This window comes from Oncorhynchus masou, chromosome 11 (assembly GCF_036934945.1).
Source record: "Oncorhynchus masou masou isolate Uvic2021 chromosome 11, UVic_Omas_1.1, whole genome shotgun sequence".
NCBI classification, from domain to species: Eukaryota; Metazoa; Chordata; class Actinopteri; order Salmoniformes; family Salmonidae; genus Oncorhynchus; species Oncorhynchus masou.
The window spans coordinates 55523029-55536414 of record NC_088222.1 but is presented as its reverse complement, the minus strand read 5'-3'; the positions used below and the strand labels follow the sequence as shown (position 1 = coordinate 55536414).

Genomic DNA, 13386 nt, shown 5'->3' with positions numbered 1-13386 from the left:
AACTGTAAAAATATTGTCTGTGAATATAACAGAACTGATATTGCAGGCGAAAACCTGAGGAAAATCCAATCAGGAAGTGCCTCTTATTTTGAAACCGTTGTGTTCCTATGCATGCCTATCCTCCATTTAAAGGTATATCAACCATATTCCTTTTTCTACGTATTCCCTACGGTGTCTACAGCATTTTGATGTAGATTCACGCCTTTATGTTGAAGAATGAGTGTAAATGACTACATTGCGTAAGTGGCCAGCTGAGGACTCTCAGAGTGATTCTTGCGTAAAAGACAGAGGTAGTCATTTTTCCTCTCGCAACTACTAAAAAGCCAATTGTCCCGGTTAATATTTTATCAAACAGATATTTGAAAAACAGATTGATTATAAAAAACGTTTGCCATAATTTTGATTTTTTTTCCTGCGCTGTTGTGACCGGATTTCAGAAAATAACGTGACCAACGAACTGAGGAATTTTGGGTATAACAACAATCTTTATGGCACAAAAGGAACATTTGCTGTCTAACTGGGAGTCTCGTGAGTAAAAATATCCAAAGCTCATCAAAGGTAAACGGTTAATTTGATTGCTTTTCTGATTTTCGTGACCAAGCTTCCTGCTGCTAGCTGGACATAATGCTATGCTAGGCTATGGATAAACTTACACAAACGCTTGTCTTGCTTTGGCTGTAAAGCATAATTTCAAAATCTGAGATGACAGGGTGATTAACAAAAGGCTAAGCTGTGTTTCACTATATTTCACTTGTGATCTCATGAATATGAATATTTTCTAGTAATATTTTTTGACCGTTGCGCTATGCTAATTAGTTTAGTTGATGACAATTCTCCCGGATCCGGGATGGGTAGTTCCAAGAGGTTTTTAACCGTTTTCCAGACCTTATTGGGGTTAGACCCATACAGATAGTACTGCTGCAATTCTTGAAGTGGAGTAACTCTGCAAGATCACAGTCGAACCAGGGGCTGAACCTGTTTTTAATTTGCATTTTCTTTACGGGGGTCGTGTTTGTTAACAATACCACTGAAAATATAATAAAAGACGGGCCAAGCGTCTTCGACAGAGCTGATTCTATACCATTTTACAGAGGCCAGTTCATGAAGGAAGGCTTGCTCATTCAAGTTTTTTAGCAAGCGTCTATGACAAATCAGGACAGGTCGTTTCACTGAGCATAATCATGTCCCTCGCAGAAATAGAAGTGACTCCATGTGCTGGTAACTCTTTACAATGAAGGTACCCTTTACAAAGGGTTTAGAAAGTGTTTATGCCCTAATGCAAATGTAACCCACATGCTTTGTGAGAGGGTCAAGTCAAATTTAGTTTTTTGAATTTAATAATTTTGCTATGAGAAAAAATGTTGTTCTGCATCCTATTAACATAGGTTGGTCTGACTACTAGGATTACAATTAGGCCTTATACGTAGGCGTCTGTCATATTATGGAGTTGGTCAACTCACTTACGCCTCCCCATACACTACTGCTTGGTAAAATGCTTATGGATGATTCAGTCTTGCCATTGATCCATGGGCAGTGGAATAAACAGCAAATAGATATTACATATCATATTTTTTTAAACAGGGTTATAATAGCCATTACTGCACACACTGGACTAGACGCAATTGGCAATGGGAGAATTGAGTCCGCTCGTCTTCTGACAGCTGCTCAATTTTTTTTTGAACAAATTAAATTTGAAGAAGAAAAAATAAATGTCACCCTCCTTTCTCCTCTCAGCTTCCAATTGTAGGTGAACCGAGAAAGTAATTACTATACGTTCATCTTTTGCTGTGCTAAAGATGTCTTATCTTAAAGGAGTGGAAAGCAACAATAAAGCAGCCCACATCACATATACAATTGTAGTTGTGTGTGTGTGTGTGTGTGTTCTCCATTGTAATTGTTTGGGTGTGTTCTCATGAAAGGAATAACAATCTCGATCTGGAAAACCAAATGTTCTTTAATTTTGTTTCTTTAAACTAGTAGTCATGACAATCCATAGCCCTGGGTAATTGGAAACGCTAGCGTGTGAACTTACATAATGAAGATGTGTGTGTTTCTGTGAGTGTGTGTGTACATGATAGTGTGTGTGCATGAACGTGTGTGTGTGCGTACATGTGTGTGTGTGCGGGTGAGTATGTGTGTGGGTATGTGTGTGCATGCAGTGATGAGGGAGTAACAATGTGTGTTCTTGTGTTCCAGGCTACCCACGCTATGACATTGTGGGAGACCACAGCAAAGGAGAATACCACCTCTTGATTCAGAGAACCGAAATGCAGGACGACGCATTCTTTGAGTGCCAGGCCATCCAGGCAGCTATCAGAACACGCCCCGCCCGACTGACTGTGCTTGGTAAGACACAGCTACAGTACTATTAGATTACGTTCAAGATCATTGAACCATTGTGTGTATGTTCCGCAAGGTTTAGGTTAATGGGAAAGCCAACTACTGTATCTCAAGTTGATGGTACGTATAGGTGAGATATCTGAGAGAGTGTTGAGTGAACTTCCTGTTCATGCCGCATAACACATTACACTTGCAAAACGGTTTCACCCTGTTTCACCACAGCAAGTAGGACAAATAGTAGATCTGGGGAACCTGAAGAGAGTGCATTTTAGAGGGTTAAGGTTGCCTTCCGTATTGCACCTATTCCCTTTATAGTGCACTACTTTCAACCATAGTAAAATGGTACCTGGTCAAAAGTAGTGTACTATATGGGGAACTGGGTGCCGTTTGGAGGGCACACTTGAAGTGAGTGATAAGAAGGGATAGGGGGAAGAAAATGAGGAGAGTTAGGAATATAGTAATATTGAAATTGCTCAGTAATCATTTGAAAAGGGAGATGGGACAGAACATTAATTGGCTAGAGATACATCATGGGTGTATCCTCAAATCAGGCCTAATCAGGTGATGCCAAACTGCCCCAATCTGTTTTCTATCAACTATCATTTGGGCTGGAATTGATGGAACCCTCCCATGCAAACCCTTCTGTGCCTTGGGCTGAGGCAGGGGAGGAGCAACCTAATTAGAATGATCGATTCATCCTCCCTTGTTTAAAGCATGATATATTCTAGAGGTATCAGTTCATTATTCCCTCCCTCAGTGGTAACATTTTTGCCCACTAATCTAAAGCTGGTTACTTAGTGGGGAAGTCAAAGGGGGAGAGTTAAGATGTTGGCGATCCGGCTCCATTAAAATGATTAATTATAGATAACAAGGACACCATTTGCTTTTATATTTCTTTCCGGGTTGGGATGGCGGGAGAGAGAGGCAACTCATCCTCCTCCCCAGGCCTAGCCATTAGCCTGACATTTAATCCCAGACAAATCGTCTCGCTTTGGACAAAAAGTTGCACACCAAGCTACCAGCAGCCCCGTAAGGTAATGAAGTTAATTTATGGACACTGTCAGGGTCAATCACCGCCTTTCACTTCTCCAATGCTGGAGACAGTTGGAGATTTGGCGTTAGCCAACCGCCAAAGCATATGACAGCCTCGCCTTGTTGTGCTCTCATAACCAGAGTGGATAGTTGACCATTAATCCCAACTCCAGCTTCAATCTTTTTTTGGGATGTTGAAGGTAGGTGCTGGACATACTGTGGGATTCCTTTTTTAACCCTGTTATTTGAACATGTATAATATACATTGCAATACCCTCCCAATACAATGTCCCAAACTGCACAAGTGCTCTGCGTTCATACACAGCATTGGTAATCCATTACACAAGTTTTATGTGCTGCATGAGACAAGGCAGTGCTGTTTCCATAATAGCCTGAACTTTCTTTTCACACTCATGATAAAATAACTCTACTTGCCGACCCACAATAATATCCCAACACACTACAGCCTGCCTGGACCGGAACTACAGATAAACCAAGGGACTGTAAACAACACCGAAACCAGAGACCCTTGTGACTCCATGCATTATCGTTGGGATGAAAATGACCTCTACCGGTGACATTTAAACATTGAACCCCATCTAAGAGTGGCTGGGTGGCGGTGGCACTTTTGAATACGAGAGAGTCCAGGGACACGATCCAGAGGAGGGGCCCTTGAGGCTAATTAGATCTGTAGAATCCCCCCCCCTCCAAGTTTTCAGGGGACCCACCGCCACCAATTACCGGGCTAAAGGGGGATAGCACTGCGCTATCAGAGGTCACGGATGCTGGTTTTGGAGACTTAGAGTGGGCCGTGAGCTTCTTAAAACTGCAGGTATGCAGACATACATGGCCACCAATTAATTGAACAACATGGCACAAGAGTTGCCTCGATCAGTAATGTCTTCTGTTGACAAGATGCTTTCATAAGCTGAGCATTATGCATATTTGTAAACTCAGCAAAAAAAGAAACCTTTTTCAAAACCCTGTCTTTCAAAGATAATTCGTAAAAATCCAAATAACTTCACAGATCTTCATGGTAAAGGGTTTAAACACTGTTTCCCATGCTTGTTCAATGAATCATAAAATATTAATGAACATGCACCTGTGGAATGGTCATTAAGACACTAACAGCTTACAGAGGGTAGGCAATTAAGGTCACGGTTATGAAAACTTAGGACACTCAAGAGGCCTTTCTACTGACTCTGAAAAACACCAAAAGAAAGATGCCCTAGGTCTTTGCTCATCTGTGTGATCGTGCCTTAGGCATGCTGCAAGGAGGCATGAGGACTGCAGATGTGGCCAGGGAAATAAATTGCAAAGTCTGTACTGTGAGACGCCTAAGACAGAGCTACAGGGAGACAGGATGGACAGCTGATCATCCTCGCAGTGGCAGACCACGTGTAACAACACCTGCACAGGATTGGTACATCCGAACATAACACCTGCGTGACAGGTACAGGATGGCAACAACAACTGCCTGAGTTACTCCAGGAACGCCCAATCCCTCCATCAGTGCTCAAACTGTCCTCATTAGGATGAGAGAGGCTGGACTGAGGGCTTGTAGATCTGTTGTAAGGCAGGTCCTCACCGGCAACACGGTCACCTATGGGCACAAACCCACCGTCGCTGGACGAGAAAGGACTGGTAAAAAGTGCTCTTCACTGATGAGTCGTGGTTTTGTCTCACCAGGGGTGATGGTCGGATTCGCGTTTATTGTCGAAGGAATGAGCATTATATCAAGGCCTGTACTTTGTAGCAAGATCGATTTGGCGGTGGAGGGTCCGTCATGGTCTGGGGTGGTGTTTCACAGCATCATCGGACTGAGCTTGTTGTCATTACAGGCAATCTCAACACTGTGCATTACAGGGAAGACATGCTTCTCCCTCATGTGGTACCCTTCCTGCAGGCTCATCCTGACATGACCCTCCAGCATGACAATGCCACCAGCCATACTACTCATTCTGTGCGTGATTTCCTGCAAGACAGGAATGTCAGTGTTCTGCCATGGTTAGCGAAGAGCTAGGATCTCAGTCCCATAGAGCACGTCTGGGACCTGTTGGATCGGTGGGTGAGGGCTAGGGCCATTCACCCCAGAAATGTCCAGGAACTTGCAGGTGCCTTGGTGGAAGAGTGGGATAACATCTCACATCAGGAACTGGCAAATCTGGTACAGTCCATGAGGAGGAGATGCACTGCAGTATTTAACCTCTTGCGACGAGCAAACCCGTATCAGAATATATTTATTTAATTTAATTTGCGATTTTTTTGCATATTTATGTCCGCTGCGTTATGCTAATGCGTTTGAGGCTATGATTACGCTCCCGGATACGGGTTTGCTCGTCGCAACTGGAATCATTATTCTTCATTTTTCAGAAAACAAGCCTGAAACAACGTTTAAAGCCTGTTGACATCTAGTGGAAGCCATAGGAACTGCAATCAGGGTCCTAACCCATTAGAAACGCTATAGGCATTCAATTGAAAATGCCCACATCAGAGAAATCCCACTTTCTGGATGGATTTTCCTCAGGTTTTACCTGCCATATCAGTTCTGTTATACTCACAGACCTTATTTTAATTGTTCTGGACACTTGAGAGTGTTTTCTGTCCAAATCCAATTATATGCATATCCTAGCTTCTGGGCCTAAGTAACAGGCAGATTACTTTGGGCACGCTTCTCATCCAGATGTCAAAATACTGCCCCCAAGCCATTAGAAGTTAATGCAGCTGATGGCCAAACCAGATACTGACTGTTACTTTTGATTTTGACCCCCCTTTGTTCAGGGACACATTATTCAATTTATGGTAGTCACATGTCTGTCGAAGTTGTTCGGTGTATGTCTCAGTTGTTGAACCTTGTTATGTTCATAGAAATATTAACAAATGTTAAGCTTGCTTTCACACTGCCCTTTCCCAACTGGTCAAAAGGAACAACTATGTGAGAATGCTGTTCATTGACTACAGCTCAGCATTCAGCACCATAGTGCCCACGAAGCTCATCAGTAAGCTAAGGACACTGGGACAAAACCCCTCCCTCTGCAACTGGATCCTGGACTTCCTGACGGGCCGCCCCCTGGTGGTACAGGTAGGCAACAACATGTCTGCTACACTTATCCTCAACACTGGGTCCCTCAGGGGTGTGTACTTCGTCCCCTCTTGTACTCCCTGTTCACCCACGACTAAGTGGCCAAACATGACTCCAAAACCATCATTAAGTTTGCTGACAGCACAACAATGGTATGCCTGAACACCGACAATGGTAAGACAGTCTATAGGGAGGAGGTCAGAGAACTGGCAGTGTGGTGCCAGGACAACAACCTTTCCCCATTGTGAGCAAGACAAAGGATCTGACCGTGGACTACAGGAAAAGGCAGGCTGAACAGGTCTCCATTAACATCGACTGGGCTGTAGCGGAGCGGGTCGAGTGTTTCAAGTTCCTTGTTGTCCACATCACCAGCGAACTATCATGGTCCAAACATACCAAGACAGTCATGAAGAGGGCACGACAAAACCTTTTATCCCTCAGTAGACTGAAAAGATTTGGCATGGGTCTCCAGATCCTCAAAAGGTTATACAGCTGCACCATCGAGAACATCCTAACCGGTTGCATCACCGCCCGACATGGCAACTGCTCGGCATCTGACCGTAAGGCGCTACGGAGGGTAGTACGTACGGCCCAGTACCAGAGCTCTAAGTCTGGGACCAGAAGGCTCCTCAACAACTTCTATCTACACGCCATAATACAGCTGAACAATTAATAAACTTGCAACTGGACCATTTACATTGATCCCCCCCACTCCCTTTTGTACACTGCTGCTACTCGCTGTTTAATGTCTATGCATAGTTACTTCACTCCTACCAACATGTACAAAACACCTCAACTAACCTATACCCCCGGACACTGACTCGGTACCGGTACCCCCTTTTTTGTTATTCTTATTGTGTTACTTTTTATTATTATGTTCTACTTTAGTCTATTTTGTAAATATTTCCTTAACTCTTTGTGAACTGTACTGTTGGTTAAGGGCTTGTAAGTAAGCATTTCACAGTAAGGTCTAAACTTGTTGTATTCGGCGCATGTGACAAATGAAGTTTGATTTGATAAAGTCAATCTCTCCTCCAATTTGAGCCAGGTGAGATTGACATGCATATTATTAATGTTTGCTCTCTGTGTACAGCCAGCCCTGCTGTCCTGTTCTATGCCAATTGTAATTTCCACTTGATTGAACAGTAGTCCAGTTGCAACAAAGCCTCTAGGACCTGTTAAGAAGACAGAACAGTGCTTTATTAAGGACACACTTCTCCCAATCTTAGCTACTGTTGTACATCAACAATATGTTTTGAACATGACAGTTTACAATCCAGGGATACTCCAAGCAGTTTAGTCACCTCAACTTGCTCATTTTCCACATTATTCATTACAAGATTTAGCTGAGGTTAGGTTTTAGTGAATGATTTGTCCCAAATACAATGCTTTTAGTGTCTGAAATATTTAGGAATAACTTATTCCTTGCCACCCACTCTGAAACTAAATGCAGTTCTTTGTTAAGTGTTGCAGTCATTTCAGTCACTGACGTGTATAATGTTGAGTCATCTGCATACATAGACACACTGGCTTTACTCAAACCCAGTGGCATGTCATTAGTAAAGATTGAAAAAAGTAAGGGTCTAGACCGATTCTACCTGGATTATGTTGGTTAGGCTCCCATGAAAGAAAGTCCTCTGTGTTCTGTTGGACAGGTTACTCTTTATCCACAATATAACAGGAGTGTAAAGCCATAACACATAGGTATTTCAGGTAGCAGACTATGATCGAATATGTCAAAAGCCGCACTGAAGTCTAACAAAAGTTTTGGTCAGTTGTTCTACAACACAAAATTCTAAAACTGTCTTGTTTTGTCTCGTCTCGTCTCTTCTCATGTCGCTGCTATATCTAAACATGCTTTTTGAAAGCCCTTATTTTTGCAGGCAGTTTTATAATCGTGGGCAGACATCAGCCTTTCAGTACTGAATAAAAGTCCCAAAATAGTTTATCTACAGCCTCTGTATTAGGGAAAAAAATGACCTGGAGTGCCAGTATCTGCTCAGTTACTGTTCCCCGGGCACCGAAGACATGGATGTCGATTACGGCAGCCCTCTCTGATTCAGAGGGGTTGGGTTAAATGCGGAAGACATAGTTTCAGTTGAATGCATTCAGTTCCCTTATATTATGAAGTCTTATAAGCCATCCCAGCTATCGACATTATATTGAGGGCTGGGGGCAAATTTCACAAGTGTTTTCTTCGACATGTCTCTTCAGTGAAATTACATGGGACATATCTGCAAATTCTATCGTTATCCATAAACGTTTTTCAGTTATTTATTCTAATCAATGTGTGTGATTTGTCATTTGAATAAAATAAACTGAGCTCATCATTGACATTTTCCAAAGTGCCTGTCGAATACCTTTGCAAAAAAGGTTGTTGCATGCTAACTCGATCAATACCTTTTCAGAGGAAAAATGCAAAGTGAACTGTAAACTTCAATTCACAAGCATCGTGTTGGATGAAAGTGAATTACAGGTTCAGATCTACCTTGGTGTGTCGTGAGAGATTTCTAAATAAAACATGGAGTTAAGCCTTGCTACATACATCTACATACATATGTCCTGTGTGAACCTCTGGCTACCTTCGGGCTGATTAACCAGTGTTTTTCAGAGCAAAAGGATTTTCCCTCCCCTCAGGAGTTTAGCTCTTATTAATATCAATCTTTTGTCATGGATTAGCCTTTACTCCAGACGTATTCACCCCCTGTGCCGAGCAATAAAATATCAATCAAACTGAGGAGAAGCAGCACACACCACCTCGTCTACGAGACCGCCTCTTGCCTGCAGCCATAGAGCCATTGCACATTGACGTCCCAAACTCCCTGAACTCTTCCCCCCAACAGTGGCAGTTTTTTTGTCACTGTAACCTTGCTATGGTGATTGATGTCTTCTCATACATAGCAAGCTGATATTGTTATCCCTCATCCCAACATCCTCCCGTCCTACCAATCTGCCTCTTATTTAATGTCAAAGTGGCCCAGGCTATATAAACAAGCACTAGATTGGAGAGGGAAAGGTAGTCTGCTGTACTTTAGTGACAAACATTGATCGCCAGTCTGTGCTGTTCTGTGAAGGGAGTAGTACACAGCTTTGTACAAGCTTTTCAGTTTCTTGGCAATTTCTCGCATGGAATAGCCTTCATTTATCAGAACAAGAAAAGACTGAAGAGTTTCAGAAGAATGTACTTTTGAGCCTGTAATCGAACCCACAAATGCTGAAGCTCCAGATGCTCAACTAGTCTAAAGAAGCCCAGTTCTATTGCTTCTTTAATCAGTATAACAGTTTTCAGCTGTGCTAACTTAATTGCAAAAGGGTTTTCTAATGATCAATTAGCCTTTTAAAATGATAAACTTGGATTAGCTAACACAATGCGCCATTGGAACACAGGAGTGATGGTTGCTGATAATTGACCTATGTACGCCTATGTTGATATTCCATATAAAATCTGCCGTTTCCAGCTACAAAAGTCATGTACAACATTAACAATGTCTATACTATATTTCTGATCAATTTGATGTTATTTTAATGGACAAAAATATGTTTTTCTTTCAAAAACAAGGACATTTCTAAGTCACCCCAAACCTTTGAATGGAAGTATAATATTTATATATATATTTGATGAACAATTGTATTTAACCTTATGGCTAATAGCTCATAGAAACGCAATGAATAACATATTCACTACATGGAAAAATAGATGGTCCCTCCCAAAAAAATCTCAAAGAAGTGCCTGTCATATATCTGAGAGATATAAAAAGATCAGGAAATATATATTTGTACATGTATTTAACCCCTTATTTTTGTCACTAAACAGTCGCCATATACACTTCCATACATTTTTTCAACTGGTACCGGGGGACCTTCAGACGAGACTTGTGAGGCCTGTTGGCATCCTACAGCAAAACAACTGACAACCGTGTTCTTGAGAGTCTCACCTTTCCATCGTATGCAACAGATGATTATGTGAGAAGACCGATATCGGTAACAGCTCAAGCTCTGTTACCTTTCACCGCAGATGCAAAAGTGGCACATCGTCAGATGCAGTGGATTGAGATGCATCCAATGCAAAAAAAGGTCTCTCGTTTAAACTGACAGATTTTTATGGGGATTTTTGTATTTTGCTAATTGGATTTCCTCGGGGGCGCGGACATCGACTCTAGGGGGTTTGCCATGCATCAGGTAATTCATCCACATGAAATAGTTGGACAGAAACCTAGTTAGTGACATTCCCCTCTATTCATTTGCTTGAAATATTTATCTAACACAAAAGGATGACGATTCTCTGTGGGGGACCATTTTCGTTTGAGCAATCTTTTTTCTCTCCAAACAGATAGAAATTGGCACGATACAAATGCTATCCATTGTATAAACAAGCTTGAATAAAGCTCATCTAATTTGTGTAGAGCCCTAGAATGATTACAGCATCAAAACCCAAACAAATGAACAATATAATAGAAATGACGATAGGAGACCATTTGAACGTTCACCTTGCCTCCTCCTTTGCCATTTCTCTGAATTTTCTGCTGTCACGGTGGATTCAGAACACTAGACGGTGGAGAGAAAATTCCAGCTCATCCTATCTGAATTTGAACACTCCCCCCTCTCTCTTCTTCCTCTTCTTCTTCTTTTTTCTTGAGCTGAGTTGGTTCGGGGGAATGGCGTTGTGGGCCACTGGGCCATGTCTGTCTGGTGTTTCGGAGCATGGGCAGGATGCTAGGGAGGTATCCATCATTACCTAATGATAGTCAGCAGGGGCATGTCGGTTTCAGCCCACCACCTGGCCAGGCGCTATGTGAGAAATGGATTTGGTAACACCTCCCATGAAGGGTCGGTCCCTGGATGGGTGAAAGATGCTGATTGAAGTTGTGTTGGATGGCCAGGAGGATGCATTCTTTCCTCTGGTCCAAAGTAAAATATCCCAATGCCCCAAAGTAAAATATTTGCTATGCCGGGCTGAGCTTCTTCGAGAAGAAAGCACAGGGCGTAGCTTTGGTGGCGTACCCGAGCGCTGAGAGAGCACGGCTCCTATCCCAGCCTTGGATGCATCCACCTCCACTATGAACGCCAAAGAGACAACCGGATGAGCCAGCTCTGGAGCTGAGGTAAACAAATCTCTTAGCTGACCAAAAGCCCTGTCTGCGTTAGCTGACAAATGCAACAGCACCGGTCCCCCCTTCAGCAGTGAGGTAATTGGAGCCGCTACCTGACCAAAACCCTGGATAAACCTCTAGTAGTAGTTGGCAAGCCCTAGAAACCGCTGCACTTCTTTTACGGTGGTGGGAGTCAGCCATTTACGCACGGCTGAAATGCGGTCACTCTCCATCTCCACCCCTGAAGTGGAAATAAGGTGCCCTCGGAAGTAGATGGACTGTTGGAAGAACAGACCTTTCTCATTCTTGATGTACATGTTATGCTCCAACAGTCGACCAAGCACCCTGCGCACCAGTGACACTTGCTCGGCGCGTGCAGCGGAGTATATCAGGATGTCATCAATATATACCACTACACCCTGCCCGTGCAGGTCCCAGAAAATCTCTTCTACAAAGGCCTGGAAGACTGATGAAGCATTCATCAACCCGTTTGGCATGACGAGGTACTCATAGTGCCCTGAGGTGGTACTGAAAGCCGTCTTCAACTCGTCTCCCTCCTGGATACGCACCAGGTTATATGAGCTCCTGAGATCCAATTTGGTGAAGAAGCGCGCCCCGTGCATTGACTCAATCATACTGGCAGTTAGAGGTAGCGGGTAACTGTACCTAACAGTGATCTGGTTGATACCTAGATAGTTAATACACGGGAGCAGACCTCCCTCCTTCTTCACAAAAAATAAACTCGAGGAGGCAGGTGAAGTGGAGGGCCGAATGTACCCCTGCCCCAGGGATTTGAAGACATATGTTTCCATTGCCGCCGTCTCCTCCTGTGACAGGGAATACACTTGACTCCTGGGAATTTCTACGTCTACCAGGAGATTTATTGCACAATCCCCCCGTCAATGGGGTGGTAATTGAGTCGCCCTCTTCTTACAGAAGGCGAGAGCCAAATCGGCATATTCAGAGGGGATGTACATGGTGGTCGCACCAACGGAAACCCCTAAACACCTCCCGAGTACTTCCGTGACCACCCCGTGAGAGCCCTCTGTTGCCACGAAATAGTGGGGTCATGACAGGCCAACCAGGGTAGGCCCAGCTTCATGGGAAATGCAGGAGAATCAATAAGGAAGAGACTGATTCTCTCCTTGTGACCCTCCTGCGTCACCATGCCCAGTGGAGGGGTGGCCTCCCTAATTAGCCCTGACCCTAATTGTCGACTATCTAGGGCATGAACTGGGAAGGGCATATCAACTGGAACAATAGGGATCCCTAAACTATGGACAAATGATCTGTCAATAACATTCCCAGCTGCGCCTGAATCTACGAACGCCTTATGCTGGGAATGCAGCGAAAACTAATGTACAAAAACGTGTGCAACAGAGGGCTCTGGGTGAGCCTGGTGCCGACTCACCTGGGGTGACACGAGAGTGCCCTGCCTGCTGCCTCAACTCCCAGGACCAACCAGCAGTGTGCCCTCTGTGGCCACATATGGTGCACCTCCCAGCACCTGCAGTACCTCCCAGCTCCATGGGCGTAGGAGCGGTGGTGCTGGGGGATGGAATCGACAGTCCCCGATCTGGACATCCACGGGTAGCCAGCAGGTTATCCAACCGGATGGACAGGTCCACCAGCTGGTCAAAGGTGAGAGTGGTATCAATGCAAGCCAACTGCCAACGGACGTCCTCACGTAAACTACAATGGTATTGATCGATCAGGGCCCTGTCCTTCCATCCCGCGTCAGCGACCAGGGTCAGAAAATCCAAGGCGAACTCAGGTCCCTGCCTAAGGTGGACCCAGACGTTCGCTCTCAGGCGGGTGGTTGAAAACTGCCCGGAAGCGGTG

The 13386-nt window shown here is 44.0% G+C and overlaps 1 protein-coding gene across 2 annotated transcripts in view; it reads left to right on the top strand.

Annotated features, from left to right (window-relative positions):
• The window catches only part of LOC135548857 (kin of IRRE-like protein 3), a 280617-nt gene that overhangs the window by 148821 nt on the left and 118410 nt on the right, over positions 1-13386 (top strand). For both annotated transcript variants that reach the window (XM_064978889.1, XM_064978888.1), the window contains exon 3: positions 2197-2346. In XM_064978889.1, coding sequence (XP_064834961.1) covers positions 2197-2346 — 150 coding nt within the window. The remainder of the gene's footprint in view (positions 1-2196; positions 2347-13386) is intronic.